Source organism: Thermobia domestica, chromosome 10 (assembly GCF_964235325.1).
Source record: "Thermobia domestica chromosome 10, izTheDome1.hap1.1, whole genome shotgun sequence".
Taxonomy (NCBI): Eukaryota; Metazoa; Arthropoda; class Insecta; order Zygentoma; family Lepismatidae; genus Thermobia; species Thermobia domestica.
Genome location: NC_137463.1, coordinates 9,796,310 through 9,818,036, shown reverse-complemented (window position 1 = coordinate 9,818,036; position 21,727 = coordinate 9,796,310). Strand labels below are relative to the sequence as shown.

Below are 21,727 nucleotides of genomic sequence, written 5' to 3'. Positions count from 1 at the left end.
ATATTCTGACAGTCAATTTCTAATTAAGATGGATTGTTTATCTGAATTTGAGGGAAATATATGATAGCAGTATGTTCGTTTCTCGCAGAGGAAGAATAAAGTTTATGAAAATATTTCAAAGAAGTGGGAAATATATTTTGGTTTCAAAATATTTGTTGTTTCAGGTTCGATTTTACTTAAGTGAGTACACAGACAGTCGTTAGTAACTAATTTTCCACAACGTTAAGACCGAGCCAAATCACTTTTTTCGCACTCTGAACTGATGAACTCATGCAATTATTAGGCAATATCCATCACTCCAAAATCCTTTATTTTAGACATGCTTATTTGTTCAAGTTAACACAGAATGAAGTCAGTGTCTTGCATTTCGGAATTGGGAGTTTTTCCCTGTTTCGTGGAAATTGTTATTCGAAATGAATTCTCCAAAACTCACCCTTAAGTTATCTTTTCCTGCTCCCATAATCTGAGCTTGCATGAAATAGAATGTTCACATTTTATTCAGGCTACATACCGAGCTCCGTGGCTAAGCGGTTAATGTACGCGCCTTTGGCGTTGGAAACCCGGCTTCGATTCCCGGTGGGAGCTCATTTGTTTCGGATTCCATGTAGCCTCGCTGTTGAAAGGGACGTTAAACTACTCAAAATCAACTGAATAACTCAAGCTACGTACCACTTGTAGTGAAAATACTTTTAAAATTTCGCCACTCGAAATATAGATAATGTTTGGACAAAATTTCAACTTTCTGGAGCAGAAAAACGATTTTAACCCATTTTTCCACGCTTTCAGATGTTTCAGAAAATTTCGCCACAAAACCGTAGTCCAGAGTCTGAGAAAAAACATTTGTATTGAATATCAAATACCTACCTCCAAATGTTTTCGGAGATCTATTGAACAGCAAAAATGGTTCAAAGCCGCTTTAGGAATCGCATTTCGCAAAGTTCGTCGTACCCTCACGCTAGGATTCAATGAGAAAATTCGAACAAAATTTCAAGTTCCTACACTACTCGTTTCGGAGTTGTAGTGAAGGGTAAGGAAGAGGTTTGAAGCTCCTCTCTTACCCTAAGGTCCAAGAAAAACATTTGTAAAAAATTTAAAATTCCTGCGTCTGACAGTTTTGGAGATATGAAAAACGCCGAGAATTCCTTCTAGAACTATTTTCCTCTTCGGATCACTTTAGAAAAGCTGTTTTGAAAACATTTTCCCTAAGTTTAAATATCCCAGTTGTTTCGGAGATCCAGTGAGCGGCGAAAAATATTTTCAAATCCACTTCTTCCCGTAGGGATAAAATTTCGTAAAACATTATCTTTCTTTTTGCCTAGAGCCGAAGGAGAACATAACCATAAAATTTCAAGTTTGTGCATATGATAGTTTTTGAGATTTGATACATGGAAAATACATTAAGCTGCTTTATTCCTTTAAGACACAGAATTCGTAAAACTATGTTTTACTCAACCTAGGGTACATGCTGAGTATTCATATAAAATTGTAAGGTTTCTGTTTGTGATAGCTTTGGAAATGTGGTAAACTAAGAAAAAGAATCAAGCCCCACTTTCCTCTTAGATATCGCATTTCATAAAATCCTGTCTTTCGGAGATCTTAAAAGAAAGAAAGAAAAAAAAAACTTTTAGGATATGCATTTTGCAAAACTTCATCTTATTTATAGTCTAGGACCCAAGGAGAATATGAGTAGAAAATAGAAAATTTGAAGATTCTACGCCCAATACTTTCCGAAATTGTTGATGAGTGAATCAGTGAGTCATTGGATTTACTCTTTTCTTCAAATATACACCGTATATGTTCCCATATGTAAAGTCTTTTTTTTTTTTTTTTTCATTATTTTGGACCCCGTCCCTACAAAAAGGAAGTACACTCATGTCCAAAATGATTGTCGCAGATCTATAACTATCTTCTTGTAAGAATATAATTTGATAATGAGTTTGCAGGTACTTTTAATACTGATACTATGTGTATAACGAAAGTTAGAATGAGTAAAACAGAATGTTGCTAAATGGACAGGAAAGTTTTATTTTCGTTTTATTGTTCTTATTTACTGCTCTTTTCACATGAAATTTGCCACATACATATCTTTGCCGATTATACACATACTAACATTATAAGAAATACCGGGCGAATTTGTTATCAAATTCCTACAACAACATATTTATAGACATGCGACAATAATTTTCCATGAGTGTACCTGCGGATTTTAGACTTACCTTCTAAAAGTCCTCTGTTTTATAACGAACGACTCGTAAAAGTGTCGTAGACATGAATGAAATAGTTAGAAAATATATATGATATATTAAAGGCAAAAAGGATAAACCTTATCGTTTTGAAATATTACCTAGGTATATCCAAAGTGAAAACACTCCTTCCTGATCCATGTGAGAATATAAAAAAGAGAAATGGTAAGTATTTTAGAGGCGTAAACGTCATAGAGAAAAGCACCGAATGCATTTATTGCTCCCTTCTTTTGTTTATAAGATATCCTAACTATATATAAAGCTATGTGAACTGACATGAAAGAAAAGGGTACTTCCGATTGACGTAGAAAGTTGAAATTTGGCATGACTAGCTTTCCGGGACTAACCGACAGGAAAATTGCCAAAAGTGAATATTTTTAATTTTTAGGTGGTCTAAAGGAGGAAGGAAAACAATCCCCATGTTATTTAAATGGACCTATTTTTGGGTCTATAATCTCATGTTTTGGGTACTTGAAATTGGAATAAAAACTTGAAAAATAGTATGCTTGTATGTTTTCGTTAGCATTACCTAAGTATATAAGTAAAAATAAAAGTTTACAACTGTACAACTGAAAAATCTTTCCCATATAATTTATATGGAACGTCTTCTATACCTTAAAATGTTTAGGCACTTCCAGCAGGATGAGAATGACGAAAGTTGCCGTGACTGTAACCTTCTGAGACTAACCGACAGGAAAATTGTCAAAAGTGAATATTTTTAACTTTTCAGGGGTTTAAAAGAAGATGGAGAAATTCCCATATTATTTAAATAAGCGTTTTCTTGGAATCTTGTATTTTAGATAGTTAAAATAGGAAAAGGAACTTGAAATTCGGTAGAATTCTGGTTTTAAGAGGTGTGAAGTCGTAGGCCGAGCAAAGGCGCGGTGTGAGGGCGAAGCCCCCCAGCTAGGTAATTTCAGGGAATATGAAGAGCAAATGCACGAAATTCACTATTGATGCATAGGGTGATACATAAGAGATGCAAGGCCATAGGCCGAGCAAACGCCGGAGTCTGTTGGCGGAGCCCCCAGCTAGCCAAAGGCTAGTTTTCATATATATACATTTGCGACAGGAGATACATTAGCATGTTCTCAAGAACAAATTTCGACGAAAGCAGTATATAGAAAGTGGCTACATTAACAAATGTCGCTCTGTTGTTCTATGATCCTGACCAACGGGAATTTGCTAAGAGGGTGTTTAATTGTGAAAAACGTTCTGTTTGGAGTTTGGCTTTCTCTTTGACTAGTAATTTCAGTTGCTTGAGTGTCAGATTTTGTTTTCTGCGCAGTGGAGATCGATATTTTTGTCTAATAGAAATTGGAGAGGGAGGGGCATTCGAAAAGAAGAAATCTAATATTGAGTACCCTAATGTTCCATCCGATATAAAGTCCATACCGCATGGACCTGTATTCAAATCCGTAGTTCACTTTGAAAGCTAGAAAAATTCTTTTTAACAGAATAGGAATATTAATTACTCGGGACATTCACCTTCTTTGACCTAAAATATAGCTCAGAACCTGAAAAGAATAAAAAACTTCCTGATAAGTTTCTTCTAGATTGGACAGTTAGGGAGAAAATTGAATTTCAGTAAACATGAAGCTGAGGAGCTTGGGTATAGACTGCAGGAATGGAATTTTCTGGATTCCAGCACTAGAATTTCATTTTTAGGAACATATATGAACTATTTTCGGGTTGCCGCGTAACGAAAAAATCCCTTTGTACCCGTATAAAGTTTGATATAGGCACTAGGTTTCCAGCACACACCTGCAGAATGGAGATTTTGTCGGCTTTTATAAACAAAGCCTCAAGGAACTCTTTATTATTATACAACAGTAATCTAAATCATCAATATGAATGGTATATTCTGTAGACATGAAGAGTCATTTTCGACTTCGGTGCTGTAACGTGTGCACATTCCAAGTTTAAAAAAAGAAAGAAAGAAAGAAAATGAAATGCAATAAATCATGGACTTAAAATAATAAAAGAAACAGAAATGGAAAATAATGGAAAATCTAAGTACATTCGTCTTTCATTGTAATGGTCGTTTAAACCCAATCCATTAAATCCATTACAATCCAGAGTTACGACCATTTTCCTTTTTTTTTTTTTTTTTTTTTTTTTTTTTTTTTTTTATCTGTGATCATTTCCTTAAATTATTTAATTCAAGAGATATATTTAGTTAATTTTCAACGAAAAGTTTTGATTGGAATTTTTGTATATAGAAGTCACATTAATTATTAAAAGTATTGAATTGAAAATTAAATTTTATTTTTACCTGAATAATTCAATCAGTGTTCGAAAGAAACGGGTAATGTTAAATGGAAGAGGCGGAATAGTTTATTTTTGTGGGGATTTACAGGTGCAGCTGAGAGGTACTGCTTCGGCTGAAGTCAATCGCACTTTAAATAATCCAACCAAAGAAATTTTTTTTTTTTTTTTTTTTTTTTTTTTTTTTTGCTTTATTGCGAATTATGGTTGTAGTAAAGTGTGATAGCGATAATTGTGACAGTGCACCCAGAAGCGTAAAAATCAGCTAAACTTATGCAAACAGCTTTTTGGTTGCAGACCTGTGGTACCCGGTTATGTCCTTTAGGCTAAAGGAGACGGATGAGTGAATGATTATAAAATTCAATTTTTTTGTACTTTCCCACCGAGAATTGAACCCGAACGACGTGCATAAAAAGGCAGTGCATGGTTATGAAATTACTTTCTTGTGCTGTCCCACCGGTAATCGAACCCAAGACCACGTGCATAAAAGATACGCGTTATCCACTAGACCAGTGAGTGGGAAGGGTTGGCTGAGTTGTTAGAATAGGTAATGTATGTTAAGCTAAAAGAAGAATATTGAGAGGAAATCTTCGCCACGTGAATTGTATTCTTTCTGTAGTACCTCTTTTCTGTTGAGTAGGATATTTTTTTAAATATTAGGTTTGTGGTTTCAATCCATTAATATTTTTATTGGCGTGGGGCACCCATGTTCGATTCCCGGCAGGAGCTCATGTAATTCGAATCCCATGTTAGGCTGTAGGTCCACGTCTCGTATAGCCTCGCTGCTGAAAGGGACGCTAAACTAAAATCAGATCAACCATTAACATGTTATGTTAAAGTATTCATTTTTACACGAAATAATGTACAGCGCTGGCATAAATGATTCATTCATTTTGAAGACTATGTTCAAAGATATTACACGTACACACATGAAAGATATATATATATGGAAAGGACCACAAACTCGCTAAGTTTATACACCCTTTATAAAAGTTCAATATGTGCTCCTTTGGTGGTACGACACACGTCCAGATGATACTCGAGCTTATTCCATACATTTTGTAGTCCTGTCAATTGTTTGCACGGTAACACTGATGCGTTCTTTGAGCTCGACAGCATTGCGGCAGTGGGGGCACGTAAACACGGTCCTTAACGTACCCCCACAGGAAGAAGTCACAGGGCGTTAAATCAGGAAATCTGGGAGGCCAGAGGAACAAAGCTAGGTCATTCTCTCCAATACGCCCAATCCAGCGATGCGGGATGTGCCAATGAGTGGGTGTCAAACTCTACAAAATATAAAGTTGGTGAGTTTGTGGTTCTTTTCATATATCTTTCATGTGTACGTGTAATAAACTAACTCAGTCTATGGCCTATGGAACCCGGATGTTCAATGCCGCGTTCACAAAAGCTCTCCACTGACTTCTATGCTTAGCTAACTGCATCCAGTTTCTATTTTGTATTCCAATCTCTGCCAGATCCATCTTAATATTATCCTCCCATCTGCGCCTAGGTCTTCCTAATGGTCATTTTCCGATTGGTCTTCCACTCAAGACTTTGAAAGCATTTCTACTTTCTTCCATTCTAGCTACATGACCTACCCACCTGAGCCTCCTAGACTTGACGACCCTAACAATGTTGGGTAAACCATATAAATTATGTAGTTCCTCGTTATGAAGTTTCCGCCATTCCCCATTCCCGTTCTTCTTGGGTCCGAATATTCGTATCAGGATCTTGTTCTCAAGTACTTTCAATCTATGTTCTTCCCTCAGAGTAAGTGACCATGTTTCGCAACCATACAGAACAACAGGAATGATTATCGTTTTGTATATTTTAAGCTTCAAATTCCTCGACAGAATTCGCGAAGACATACGTGTAATACTTTTAAAAATATAGCCTTTTCAAAAATGAATGAATCATTTATGCTAACTCTGTATATATATATATAAACAAATAATTTCGACTTATTTTGCATATTTTTCTTTAATTAAATCCTAATAACTTCGATACTTCTTTCAGTGTTTCTGGTATCTTCAACTGGTGACGTAACTTTTGAGTGTTAAATCGAGTAGATATTCACATGTTGCTATTTCACCATTGTTTGACAAACGTAATTTCTCAAAATCACTACATTTTCTAGAACTCACATATAAAATTTACTCGAAAACTGTTGAGAATAATAAAAATATTTTTCTACATGTGTGTGTATATACAGAATGAACTTGCCATTGTTATTCAAAGTTGACAGTCATTGTATTAGAACATTACTTGTGAAAAATTGCTAAATAAAATTTCTGGTAAGTACCAAATATTTAAGCGTATATTCGAAACCATTATAATTAATTATATTTTTTGTGATGTCGAATAGCTTAATGATACCCAGCGATCCTTTATCAACATCTAGTTCCTACTCCTTAGTCCTAATGTAGTAGGGTTCATAAGTGGCCTTTTCGATTTAGGAGGAAATCCTATGACCCAACTGTGCTTTACCCATGACTATGAGCCGGTGTCTATCTTGGAGCTGACATATACTTATGGCTGCCAGCCATAATGAGCAACCGTAGTTCATCTATATTAAACACTTTTTCTTTAAAAAATATCATCACGTGTCATGTTCCATTGAAAAAAAGGAATAATTAGTTTCATTCAGAGCTTGGATTATTCGATTTTTTTTACTACAATCATATCCTATTCAAGGTTGAAGTTCATTAAATTTTATGCAGTCGCGGCTAGATGGCGTGAATGGCTGAAGTTCATTAAATTTTACGCAATCGTGGCTAGGCCCACCAGAAGTCCATTCACATGTACGTACTGCCCCCTCCCCTGACAAGTATGCTGAAAAGCCTTTAAATGAGATTTAAAACATTTTTAGGCACTGACACTGACAGATCTGACGTAATGTCCAATCCTCCATTCTTCTCTTGCAACTGTAGAATCATCTGCAAAGCTCCATTACTTCGTATCTCACCCCAAAATAACAATGGCACATCTATGCCATGAACCCCTCATAGGCGCCCCTGGTGCATATACTAACACATATGAAGCATCAGAAGTAATTTATAATTTATATAAATTCAACACTTCCCCATTGTCCTATATCAACAGTGACTAAGGGGACCCCAAGAATTTCCAAAATTACTGAAAACATTTTCACCATAGAAGTTTAAAAAACATGGCATGAGTCACTCCTATATAATTCATAGACCCTTTTGAACGTGTTGAGAGAGGGTCCATCATAAAAGTTTTTGATGGGCCCCCTTGTATTTTCTTGCTCCAGGGCCCTCAATGGTCTTAATCCGGCCCTGTATATTTTCTATTAGGAAAACAGCGGTGCTGTAAAATGTAAACTGTTATTTTGATTCAACTTATAGCATCATTTGAGTTTTCAATTTAACTGAATACTTCAATATTAGCAAAATTATAAAGCAGAGTGGAAATCAGGAACCTTTCAAGGGTTAAATTACGAAAAAATATTTGAAAAGCTGTTTTCACAACATCATGGACTGGCAACGCTGGTCTGGGATTAGTTGACTGTTTGCCATACTCGACATATTATCGTCCTCCTGTCCTTTACTTCCGTATGCGAGGAGTGTGTGATGTGTGTCTTTTTTGTGCATATACAGCTACTTACGATATGAGGCGGAGGACGCACTAAAAAACAATCACCGTCCAGATCCACTGGGAAATTTCCCGGTTTCCAGCCTGGGTAGTACGGCCCTAGCGTGAAGGGCTTCATTTTTCTTTGGTAGTGTTTTATGGTACGAGATGGCATAGAGGGGGAAATAGCATTATAAAAGTCAGTCTCTGTTCTAGTAATCATGGAATTGAAAAGAAAACGTCTTACAAACCACAATGTTTTAGATACAATGAAAGTAATACTGAAAATTCATATTATGAAAAATATCGCCAGTGAGAGTGATAATTGCGATTCTAAAAACAAAGAAGCAAACACAGACTTGAATGGAAGTGACACTGCTAGGCTAAATCCGACTAGGACGGAAGGGGGGGGGGGGGCGAGGGATGGAAATAGAAGAAAATGCGAAACAGACCACAAATATTTCCGTTTTCGAGGACATGTGATGTAAATCCAAGGATGCTTAAGCAGCTTCCACCAGAACCTGCTTCCCCTAGATATTCAAAATAACTAACTGATTCATTATGGGAAGAAGTTGCTGTTGAAAGAAACCTGTATATCAGACAACATTACACTAGGAACCGAAATGTAGGAACAACAACAAATTGTTTCCCACTACCAAAGACGAGATGCAGACATATTTGTATCTTTACATGTTAATACAGTGGTTACCAGCCGATGAGTCGCGACACGCACAACCTGTGCAAGGTGGCCACTACGAGCAAGAATTGTATCTATTTTTGCGCAGGGCAGGGCAGAGCGGATGGATCTGTAGGGAACAGGCACGTTAGCGATAGTGACTGAGCGTAAACTAACATTTTCTTAGAAACTACAGTCATATTAAGATTTCTCTCCTATAGTCACTTTGCATAATACCAGAGAAATTAATTTATAAGCGATCTCCCAAAAATTACTGTCATATGTTCCTCATATTCACTATACCTGACACACACTTTCTATAAGGCACATTCAAATCAAAATATTCTCAGTACTCAGTATTTCCATTCACAAATGATAATAATAACACATAAAATGGAAATAGTTTCTATATATTTTTTCACCATATCTAGATCTGCAAATTTCGCTTAAGTTTCTGTTGAAATTTAAACACATTGGGCAATATCGATAATCTAGCTACTGTTCTGCTTCTTACACAAGAACAAAACATTTACCAATAAAACCTTCACTTCGCTTGTCCAAATCTTAGTTTCAAAATAATCGTTGTTGTCATGCATATTACATGCATCTGGGCCACTTTCATTCACAAAGATCGTTCACAAGTATACATTCCATTTTAAACAGTTTGTTGCCCTTGAATTTTTTTTAAAAAGATTTGTACTTCTTGCAAAGTATTTGCAGTTGTAATACTAATTGAAATAAGTCATAAAGACATGTTTATGGTAGTAATTTATATTTAAATGTAATGTGGTCTCGTATTCTCAATCTGCACTTTTTTTCTGAAACTGAGAAACTATTGCGAAAAGTATTTATTTTTCATATTCGTGCTGAGTCGTATTGGGCCAAAGTGACCCGACCTGAGCCGTGCCATTTAGTGTGAAAATCCTTTATTTCTATACCATATACCTCACACTTTTCTGGAAGTTACCCTGTAGCTGAACGCGTAAAATTCAACGAGTGTTAAACTTTAATATTCTTTATATTTTATGACCTTAATGAATGTTAGCATCTAAATCTCCCCTCCCCGTCCTCCTCGAATACATCCCCAGGACATGGAGAGAGAGTTATAAGTGAGTTGGGTCTGTAGGCACTAAAATCTAACTTAAAACAATAAAAATCACGAGAACCACATTTCTCTCTCAGAAAACCCCTTTCAGTTACGTGTGTCCACATTTTTTCCCCTTCTCGGGAAAATGTGTTTCGGATCCTGAACTGAAACTCAGTAGAATCCGCTTACACTTATCGATTCTACTACTATTAATAATCTTTTGGGGCCGTGGTGGTTCAGTGGTAGAGTTTTCACCTCTGGTGGGTGGGGTCCTTGGTTCGATCCCGCTCAAGCCAAGTGAACTTTGTGGTGGACAAACACTGTGCGTGGATTTTCTTGGGGTTCTCCCGTTTCCTCCCTTTTTCTTCATTCGATCATTTCATTCATTTCTCCTTTAGCCTAGCCGGCATAATTATGGGACGTAAAACTTAAAGATTTCATTTCATTTTCTTAATAACCTTGATTTCAGATTGTTCATAGTTTTTAGTACATTAATTACAGTATTTTATTTTCCTTTTAGTGTGGGTCAGATCTTATTTTAGTTTTTTTTTTTTTTTTTTTTTTTTAATTATCAGTGTTTTACATTGTGAAAGAATCTTTATTGTTGTTTCTCTTTATTTTTCAGTGGATTTTTCCCCGTTGCTATTAATTTTCTACGACGAGTACCATTGTTGGGCACAATATTAAATTTGCCAGGATTAAGAGCGGTAAGTACATAGTGGTGCATCTCATACTACTCAAAAAAGATTTTTAACCTGTAAATACTACGCGGAGTCTGCCAGACTCCGCTGGAAATGTCTTTTCGCCATAACTTCCCGTTCGACCACCGTTCCTGATTAGGCTTCCTCTATCTTCTTGGTTATATTTTGTGTGTATGCGAAAATTGACATCGCGTCGTGACAGACTCCGCGTTAGTAATGTGATAAAAAACATGTGTAGTACTTAAGGGTTAATATAATCCGTTATACATTAACATTAAATACGTACAAATACTTATCAATTTAATGGAAACACCTTTAAGAAAAAGTACAATTTATCAGATTAATTTGCGCCACCTTTCGCTATCAGAACGGCTCCGATGCGACGTGGAATAGAATCATAGTGGTCGCGAATCGTAGCTAGTGGAATGCATCACTCAGTTCCATGGAAGATAATGGAAGCAGAAATCTGCGCCAGATTCGTGTCTCCAGATCGGGCAACAGATGTTCAATTATGTTCAAGTCCGAGGATTGAGCAGCCAGGGCAGGTGTCCGACTTCATTCCGATGTTCTTTAAACCCGCTGCAATAGCTCCTGTTGCATGACTAGGCCTATTAGCATCCTAGAATATGGCATCATTACCCAGAAACAACTTCTGGAACATAGGAATGAGGTAGGATGCATATGATCCCATAAACATGAGGAATAATCCTTGACATTGACGCGATCGGTAAGCATCAGCAAAGGATTCACTAATAACCAGAATATTGCTTCTCACAGCATCAGAGTCGCTCCCCATGTTTCACAGTTGGGCGGAGACACTGAGGACCACACGCTTCTTCCGGCGTTCGCCAGATAGTATTCGACCTTACCACACGTTACCAGTTACACTAGTTAACAAAGGTTTTGTTACATAAAAGGAAATACCTGTTCTTAAAGGAACTTTTTGCGCTGAATTCGAATATGCACTCGGTTTTTCTTCATCACGTACGATTTCCCCGTAACAGAGGGATTTTCGGGAAAATCCCTAAAAAATTTCCCTTTTCGTTTATTTTACACCCCAAGATCTTGTCCTCTTGCATATACTAACATAGAAATTATACCTAAGTATACTTTGATTCATATTTAACAAACCCTTCAAGTTTCGTAATAATCGCTTTATTCTTTCTAGAGAAATAAATATGTTTGTATGTATACTGTGTGTACTGTTTATTGCACCTTATAGTAATGCTTTCAAATCTCTTAAGTTGAGGTAAAACGTTTTGCTTTATTACCACAAACACATATATAAAATATAATACAATATAATTTACAAGTGTGACAATTTACAATAAACAATAATACAAATGTACCAAAAGGTCATGAAAAGACAGTCAAAACTATCACAATATATGAAACTTCGATTGGGTTACAAAAACGTACACTACTTCCTTCTTTTGTAAGAAATGTTGCATTCTCTAACAAGACCCCAACAATAGTCCCCCATCATTGAAGGATCCCATCGTCCCTGGTACCTTTTCTCCATTGCCATTATATCTTGGTGGAATCTTTCCCCCTGTTCGTCGCTGAGAGCACCTAGGTTAGCAGGAAAGAAGCTGAGGTGGGAGTGCAAAAAGTGGATTTTTAAAGACATCCTACAACCCAACTCTTTGTATTTCTGTATCATGTCCTGTACGATTTCTGTGTAACTCTCAGCTTTGTTATTGCCCAGAAAGTTGCGCACAATACACTTAAATGCTGTCCAGGCAGCTAGCTCAGCACTGTTTAACTTGCTGTCAAAGCTATCATCAAGCATTAATTTCCTAATTTGGGGACCAATAAACACTCCCGCTGAAATCTTAGCATCACTCAGGTTAGGGAACTTATCTCGCAAATACTTGAAACCTTCACCAAATGTGTCCATGGCTTTGACAAAGTTTTTCATAAGTCCTAACTTGATATGAAGTGGCGGTAGTAATATCTTATTAGGATCTACCAAAGGAGCGTATTTGACGTTGCATTCTCCAGGTACGTAATTCACTCTAGGTTCCCATTCCTTCATAATGTTTGTCATCAGCTCGGCTATCCCATAAACATAAAAAACATTGATACTTCGTGTAACCGCACTGCAGTCCTAATAAAATACCAACTACCTTGAGATCACAACATATTTGCCAACAATGGTCCTTGTAATTTATAAGATTTAGCAAAGTTGACATGGTGTCATAGAATTCCTTAATCTTCACTGAGTGCGCAAGTGGTATAGAAGATTTTTTATTTCCATTATGTAAAAGGACAGCTTTAAGCCTGACCTTTGACGCGTCGATAAATAACCTCCATTCTTCTGGAACGTAAGGAATTCCTAGCTCCGCCATCAACCCATTTATATCCGTACATACGCACACATTATCTTGCATTGAGAAATAGCTTGAAAATTGAACATGCCTTTTCCTGTACACTGATATGTTCGTTTCTGCATCCAATAAGTTCCACTGCTGGAGCCTTGATCCCAGAAGTTCCGCCTCTTGTTTTGTCAAGTGCAAATCACGGACTAGGTTATTAAGTTCACATTGCCGGATGAAATGTGGCTCGCGAACACAGTCAGGGATGAACGTTGGATCCTTGGATATACATGTTGATGTCGATGGTTCATCAAGGTCATGATCATCATCAGAGTCTTTTGGCCATATCTCTTCCCAGTTGGTAGGGGGCTCGGGAAGTGGAAGTTCATCCCCGTGCGGAATAGGTCTAATTGCGGATTTAACGTTGGGATAACTTATTGTTTTTTTTTTTTTTTTTTTTTTTTTTTTTTTTTTTTTTTTTTTTAGAATGTCCCTTAACTACTGTGAGACAAAAATAACAATCATCCAGATGGTTGGTGGGTTCTCTCCACACCATTGGTACAGCAAATTTCATGAACCTCCGTTTCCCTTTGGCCCATGCAAGTAAAGTGATGTAGCACGACGCACAAATTATGTTGGGTGCCCAAGTTTTGTCCTGATCTCCCACACGACATCCGAAATATATATAATATGCTAGTTTCACCGATGGCGTAATGGATCTACACTGTCCTTTAACTACAAACTGGCCACACACATAACAAAAACTATTTGGTGAGTTAACACACGAACGCCGTCCTCTTGACGCCATTGTACTGATCACAAACTAAACTTCTGGTCTTAGTTGGGTATAATGCCGTTAAGATCAAACATGAAAGCACTCTTAGCAGCAAAGACAACTTTGAAAGTGAAGTAGTGTTAAACCACACGTCAATATAAAAATGTACAAAACTCCCTCACCAGGTGTCAAGAACACAAGAAAGAAAGAAATGCGCGGGGGGAGGGGGGAAACGATACCGTAGTGGAAAATTCAGACTGCATTAGTTCATTGTTGTCAACAATGAGTCTGTATTCCATTCTTTCTTTCTTTTGCATTCTGTTACATTTGATAACAAATATTGATAACCATTTCATGAACAAAACGAAAAAACTTGGAGAATTGTATATATATGTATTAAGATATACATATACTGTACGTTTAAAAAAATATACGTTGGAAGTACATTCTATTTTTATACACGTTTCTAATTTACAGAGAGCAATACAAGTGTGTTGTTGACTATTGTAAATATTCATTTTTATGTCTGTATTTGTAGTAATAAAGCAAATCGTTTTTACCCCAACTCAGGAGATCTGAAAGCATTACTATCAGGTGCAATAAACAGTGCACACAGTATACATACAAATATATTTATTTCTCTAGAAAGAACAAAGCGATTTTTACGAAACTTTTAGGGTTTATTAAATATAAATCAAGGTATACTTAGGTATAATTTCTATGTTACTATATGTAAGGGGACAGGAGCTAGGGGAATAAAATATCTGAAAAAGGGAAATTTTTGAGGGAATTTCCCGAAAATCCCTCTGTTACGGGAAAACTGTACGTGATGGAGAGAAACCGAGTGCATATTCGAATTCAGCGCAAAAAGTTCCTTTAAGATCAGGTGATTTTTCTCATGTAACAAACAAAAAGTTTAAGTTTGTTAACTAGTGTTATCAATGTTCATGTTGCATGTTCACGGCACCATCGGTCTGCGTTATGGTCCCGTACCAGCAGTTTCGTATGTCCCATGTCATGTAACTCACGGCAGACTGTGATTGTCGACCCAGGCTGGAGAAGTTGCTGCTTGAGTTACTTGTCATGTGCACTGCAGTCACACGGCGATTCTGAGTAACAATCCACTTTAATGCTCACTGAGATTTGCCACTAAAGATTTTCTTTCGACCACTGTTCCTCTTGGCCGATGTGATTTTGCCGTGAGTGTTGTATGCCGTCATCACTTTGGACACTGGTTCTCGCAACACTCACCACTTTTGTTATGGTTTTACCACTTAACCGAGCGCCAACAATTTGCCCTCTTTGGAAATTAGGAATGTCGCTCATTTTACACTATCACAGTCTGCTCAGTTCACTGTACACTATCGTTCTACTACTCACGCAGTTCATAGTTTAGCCTAACACACCCCTACGAAGAATCCTGCGCTGCGGTCGCCACCTGACCGTTGCCAAACCAGAAATCTGACGTGTTTTTTTAACTCCAGTTGTTTCCATCAAGTTGACAGGATCTATACATCTAGTACGCTATTATGTTCTGCAAAGCACAAATCGCTTAAAATTTCATTTATAATAGTGACAGTTTTACTTTCGTCTTAATGTCAATCACGACTATGAAATCGAGTTGAAGGAATACCAGATTAAAATCAAAACAACTTAACTGCAAGCTTTCATAAAATACATAGGAATAACTATAACAATATATCGGATCAGGTAAAATCTTCTCTAATAATAAGGGTTAGAAATACATAAGTACAAAGCAAACACAAAGAGAGACTAGAATTGCAAATAATGATATAGAGTACATTTTAATATAAAAATATAATCTTACCTTGTACCCAATGCTTCCTCGTTTCTTTGTGAGATCATTTTTCTTGATATTTCAAACCCTTGCGGTGGCATTGAAATACGGTCTTGGTATTTTCAATTCCAGTTTTCAAAGTTGCTTGAACTGAGGGAAGAGCGTAGACTAAAAGTATTTGAAAATAAAATTTTGAATCGAATATTCGGGCCCAAGAAAGACGGGAATGGGGGATGGCGGATACTTCATAATGAGGAACACTATAATTTGTATCGTTTACCTAACATTGTCAAGGTCACTAAGTCTAAAAGGGTTAGGTAACCAAGTCATGTAGCTAGAATGGAAGAAATTAGAAACGTTTTTAAAATTTTAATTCGAAATTCGATCAGAAAAAGACCATTAGGAAGATCAGGCGCAGATAGGAGAACAATATTATGATGGATCTCGCAGAAATAGGAGTACAAAGTAGAAACTGGATGCAGTTGGCTAAGGACAGTTTGTTAGTTATTAGCTCTGTCGTCTTCATGATCATAAACAGACAACATACTTGGAGCAAATGTAGCAGGTTTTCAGATGGCTTACTGTACGTGGTTCTAAAACAAATTAACTCATGAGTAATTTCCAAATATACAAGTTCCAGCGAAACATCCACTCAGTCCACCATTTTAATGACGGAAAAGTACTCTGAAAGTAGTAAAAGTATTTTAATGATGATTGAGATACAGTAGTAGAAGGATTTTAATGATTTAATTTTGATTAACGTTTGTGAAAATTTACTTAGATTGATATTATCCTTCCTAAATGAAATTGATAGCAAATTGCCATCATAATGTAAAAAGTATGATGACAAAAATTCATGTTAATATTTTGATTTTGTATTTCGGAGTATCTGATCGTACGATCGTTCTGCAAACAATATATATGGCAGAGGGTGGAATAAATGTACACTGCCTGACATAAGTAATAGACACACGAAAATGATCTTGTGGCCATCTGTTAGTAGAAATGCATAGAAGGAACCATTCTTGAAATGAAATCTTTAGGTTTTATGTCCCACGGTTATGCCGGTTAGGCTAAAGGAGACGATGATGATGAGAAATGAATAAAATGGTGGAATGAAGAAAGTGGGAGGAAACGGGAGAACCCCGAGAAAACCCACGAGTATGGTGTCTGTCCACCACAAAGTCCACACGGTGCGAGCTGGAATCGAACCAGGGACCCTAAGCACCGGAGATGAACGCTCTATCACTGAGCCACCGCGCCCCCAGGAACCATTTTTGTTGCTGGTGTTAGTACTTGGTAGAAGCTCCCTTTGGCAGCAGGTAAATCTTGAAATGTACGTAGCGCATTATTCGGTAAGTCATCGATTACATTTTATGACAGGCGGTAATATTCAGAGTGTTTCAAGCAATTGTTGTTTCTTTGAGTGTTTGTGCAGATATAGCTATAGGATATGCCAAAGATTTTACTTTTTTTTTTCTTCCTTTTCCAACGAGTGAGTACTCAGCTTTGCTGTATGCATGTAAACAAATAAGTCTTAATAAGGACACGTCATACCACAATGACTGATACTCCAATATTTAATTCCATAATTCATACTCATACATTACTATACAAGATACCAAAATATGGCAACCGGAAAAGAAGCATGTAATAATGAAAAATCTTTCACTTTTCATTTCCCGTATTCAGAGTTTAGGATTTAAGAACAATATTTGCAAGAAATTTCACGTCTTAGGCGTACTGGTTTCCGAGAACTGGTGATAAGCGGTTTTGTTTTAAAGAAATACGTTATAACTGAATTATACATTTTCTTGATTGGAGTTGAACGCCCCTCCTCAGCATTGAGGTTATATCAGACCGAACCTGCTGTTTAAAGTGGAATCCAAAAACTACTCGCGTTGTTAATCACATTATTTACCTACTAGCAGAGGTAAGAGTCATTTTTGAGAAAAAATCACAGCAACAGCAAGTGAATATATCTATTATATAGGTTCTTTTGTTAATATCGTCGGAACGAATGAACAATTTTAATACTTACTAGCTGAACCTGCGCTCTGTACACAGCGCATCATTCACATATGAGCATGAATCTCCTTGTTATTCCTCACAACATCCGTACATGTCCTTTTACAGACACAAGGGAAGGATGTGTTGATAAAAATCGGCAAGGGGCATCATAAAGGGGAGATTTTTTCAATATCGCACCGTTTGCAAGATTTGAGCCTACTTCCAGTTGGAGTTTCTAATTCATGTATGATCAGTGTTCTCTTTCTTCTTGCATACAGCACAATTAATTATAACGTCAATGATATATGGTGTTCATTGGGCAAAACTCTCCAAACAATAAAGATTGATCTTAGACTGTAGAAATGATTATCCTTCGTTTTTTCATTATCATTTGGCCATGAAACAAACTCCGGAGAGATATACTCACCCCGTATACAAATGTATGATGTTGGAATGTATAACTCGTAGGATGTGATGACTTATCTTTTAAAGTTCCAATACTTTCAGTGTACTCCTAAAAAATGTAATAAAGAAATAACGGCCATTAAAAAATATATATATTCAATTAGAACTGAACAATCTACATAAAGTTTGCAATCGATCAGTGAAAACGGCATTTTTTCAGAGCTTGTGGTTTCCGAGATATCATTGTCAAAAGAATTGGTTACGAAACATATAAACCTAGCATTTTAATATATAGATTGTTACTTGTATGGTGCGTCGTGGAGTATTATTTATTTATTTATTTATTGCTTTAGAATGCATATATTAAAGAATTTCAGTATAGTTTATTCCACGTAAAGAAAACGTTCCTCTCTACCGGAAACAACCCAAATTGATATTTTCATTAGCTACTGTATAAAAACAATCGTTGAGCCGCAAATGTATTATAGATATGCTGAAAGTATTTAGTCTTCCCTCATGAAATATTAGAAAATGAAATAAATTTGTAGTAGTAATTTGGACTCTGAAAAAAGACGATTTGAGAGGTTTTTTTTTTTTTTTTCTTCATTCATTGTAAATAGCTAAATATGAAATAAATATCTTTGAGACTAAATAGAACTTTTCAAATGATGATGTAGTTGCTAAATTACGTATGTCTCTCCTTGTGCAGCACGAAGCTTACGTGACATATTGACGTAGCATAACTAGGTATCCAAATATTTGGGGTCGCGGTGGCTCAGTGGTAGAGCGTTCACATCTGGTGCGTTGGGACCTAGGTCCGATCCCTGCTCGCGCCAAGTGAGCTTTGTAGTAGACAAACACCGTGAATGTGTGAGTTTTCTTGGAGTTCTCCCGTTTCCTCTCACTTTCTACATTCCACTCTTTCATTGATTTCTCATCATCATCATCTCCTTTAGCCTAGCCGGCATAATCGTGGGACGTAAAACTTAAAGATTTCCAAATATGTACTCTTCCAATCTAGAATAGAGTTTGCCTGTGGGAATGTGTGTTTTGCAATCTCAATTAAGATCTATGTTCCTGTATCACACAGCTTCGGTACTGAAAAGGAGAGTTATGTTAAGGGGGTAGACTACTAAGTATTTTTCAAAACATAACAATTTTTCTTTTGCCCGTTTTTCGTAAGTGGAAAGAGATAATGAAATTTAACTTATTACAATAATAGATAATATTATTCTACACCCAAAAATACGAATTGAAAGAATAATCAGTGTTGCCATCCATAGAAATTTCAGTGTGTCCAGAATTTGAATTACCCAAAAATCTAGGTTAAGACAGCGACTAGAAAAATGAACTCAACGATAATTGATGACTTATCATGTTGTCTTGGTTCCTTGTTTACTACTTTTTAAATAATATTTGTACTTATTCTGTAATAACTTACATAACTTATTACAAAATAAATAAGTTATTACAGTATAAATAAGTAAAGTTCAAAATAAATAAGTATTTTTGTACAGATGAAAACTCTTTTTACAGTCCAATATTTGACGTTCTTCACCATTCCGTTCCGACCAAACATTATTTAAAAAGTAGTTAACAAAGAACGAAGACAATATGATAAGTAATCAACTACCGTTGAGTTCATTTTTCTAGTCGCTGTCTTAACCTAGATTTTTGGGTAATTCAAATTCTGGACACACTGTAGTTTCTATGGATGGCAACACTGATAATTCTTCCGATTCGTATTTTCGGGTGTAGAATAACATTATCTATTATTGTGGTAAGTTACATTTCAGTACCTCTTTTCACTTACGAAAAACGGGCAAAAGAAAATTTGTCAGCTTTTCAAAAATATTTAGTAGTCTGCCCCCTTAAGAACTTTGGTAGCATTAGGATGTTTGAAAAGAACTGAATAAGGTTGAACAACTAAACAATTAAAATGCGTTCATATTTTCAAAATATCTTAATAATTATTCTTTATTTTTCTAGATTATCGATCGTCTGGCTGGAGATTCAAATAGAACAACTGTATGAGGCTAGGCTTCAGACACCAATCGTGATATGATTGGTGACAGTGAGCCACACAACACAAACGCTGCCATAAAGAACGAACGGTACAAAATCCATCGGAAGATTTTGCGAGGTTGTGCATTTGGTGTTGTCGAGTGGTTGTGGATCGGATGTCCAAGTGACTGGATGGGACATTTTGTGGAACATATTTTTGTACAGACGAAAACTCTTTTTACAGTCCGATATTTGACGTTCTTCACCATTCCGTTCCGACCAACAAAAACTGCATAATGAAAACACCTCTTATTTTAAATAAAGTATCTCTGGTTATTCAACGTTCCCTTTGCACAGTAGAAAGCGAACAGATAGTAATTCAGTGTATAAGATATATATTTGTGTGTGTATGGATGAATGCTATCAGATCAAGTGGAACCAATGATCTGTTGATCGAAATTTCAAACCAAACGACGTAGGAATGAGTTGGCCCCTTTTGTACATATGTATTTTACATGGATTTAAGTTACCTTAAATAAATCTATGATGTACGAAAGTTTGTATATGTTCTTTTTACTATTTCAGCACTCTTACTTTTTGGTTGGTTAAGCGTCCCTTTTAACGGTAAGGCTATATGAAATACAAACCACATGAGCTCCCATCGGCAATTGAACCTGGACATACTGCGCCAAAGGCATGTATACTAACCATTTAGCCACCAGAGCTCACTTTTACTACTTTTAAATGTGTATCTAATAAAAATGTCAATTGGATACGGCAAAAACTCTGTACGTTGTTGATGCGTACAGCACAAACTGTAAATCGTCTAAGACTATGCATAACCACCACCGCAGTAGATAGTTTCTTCCCAATCATACACAGCGAAAAATCGTGAAGTTTAGCGTCGCAGAACTGTTGAGTTAGTCACAAATATTTTCCGAGTAAAGGAGTTCTCTAACAGGCGAGACAGATTATAGTATATAGGAGCAAGTCAAATGCAAGAGATGGGTGGTCGTGAATCAAGAATCGGAGAACTTTTTTTCCGCATTGTGTTTCTTTCATTATTGAAGGAGTTTAATTATTGGAAGAGTGGTGCTGAAGTAGAAACTAAGTGTTTTCAACGATGCGTGGAAAGTAAAATACATAAGAACTTAAAGAATCTCCTCTAACTAGCTGCTATATACAACGACCGTCGTCGGTGATATGCATAGGACTGCTAAGTATCGTTATAATTTTTTGTAGCATTATACGATCTGATATATGGGAACCATCCCAATTATTACATCTTCTTTCTCAGACATATTCACATAACCGTTATTCATCAATTTATTAATAACCTTAATTTGCATTAGGAACGTCAATTCGACCTTTTCTTTATTTCCCATTCAGAATTGGATAAACACAAAGTACTTCGGGTATCTTGCTCAAATAATGTACTCTGCGCCTTATCTTCATCGTGGCGTACTACGAATGATTCCGGATTCGATTCCCGGTGGGGACATTTGGTCAGAAAGGTATAAAAGATTTTTCAACCTAGCCACCCTGAGTGAGGTTTTTCCTGGGTTTTCCTCATTCACATCAGGTAAATGCCGGAATAGTATTTTACATACAACTCCCAAGCCAGTTTTTTCCTTCCCTCAATTCTCCGGGTAGTGTAATCGCCGAAGGACGTCATCTCTCATCGTGATGGGCAAAAATGACCATAGATGCTGTAAGCCCAGAAATATAGTTCTACGGGTATCATGCATCATGAATTTGCTCCTAGGGGGGCAGACAGTCAACCAGGAATACTACAAAAGTGTCCTTTAGCGTTTGCGCGAAGATTTGCGGAGGAAAAGGTCTGCCCTC

At 36.5% G+C, this 21,727-nt stretch overlaps 1 protein-coding gene across 2 annotated transcripts in view; it reads left to right on the top strand.

Moving 5' to 3' along the window:
* The window catches only part of LOC145662272 (vesicle transport protein GOT1B), a 34,939-nt gene extending 14,504 nt beyond the window's left edge, over window positions 1-20,435 (top strand). For both annotated transcript variants that reach the window (XM_081727658.1, XM_081727659.1), the window contains exons 4-5: window positions 10,494-10,575; window positions 19,865-20,435. In XM_081727658.1, coding sequence (XP_081583784.1) covers window positions 10,494-10,575; window positions 19,865-19,909 — 127 coding nt within the window. In that variant the 3' untranslated portion in view covers window positions 19,910-20,435. The remainder of the gene's footprint in view (window positions 1-10,493; window positions 10,576-19,864) is intronic.
* The last annotated feature ends 1,292 nt before the right edge of the window (window positions 20,436-21,727 follow it).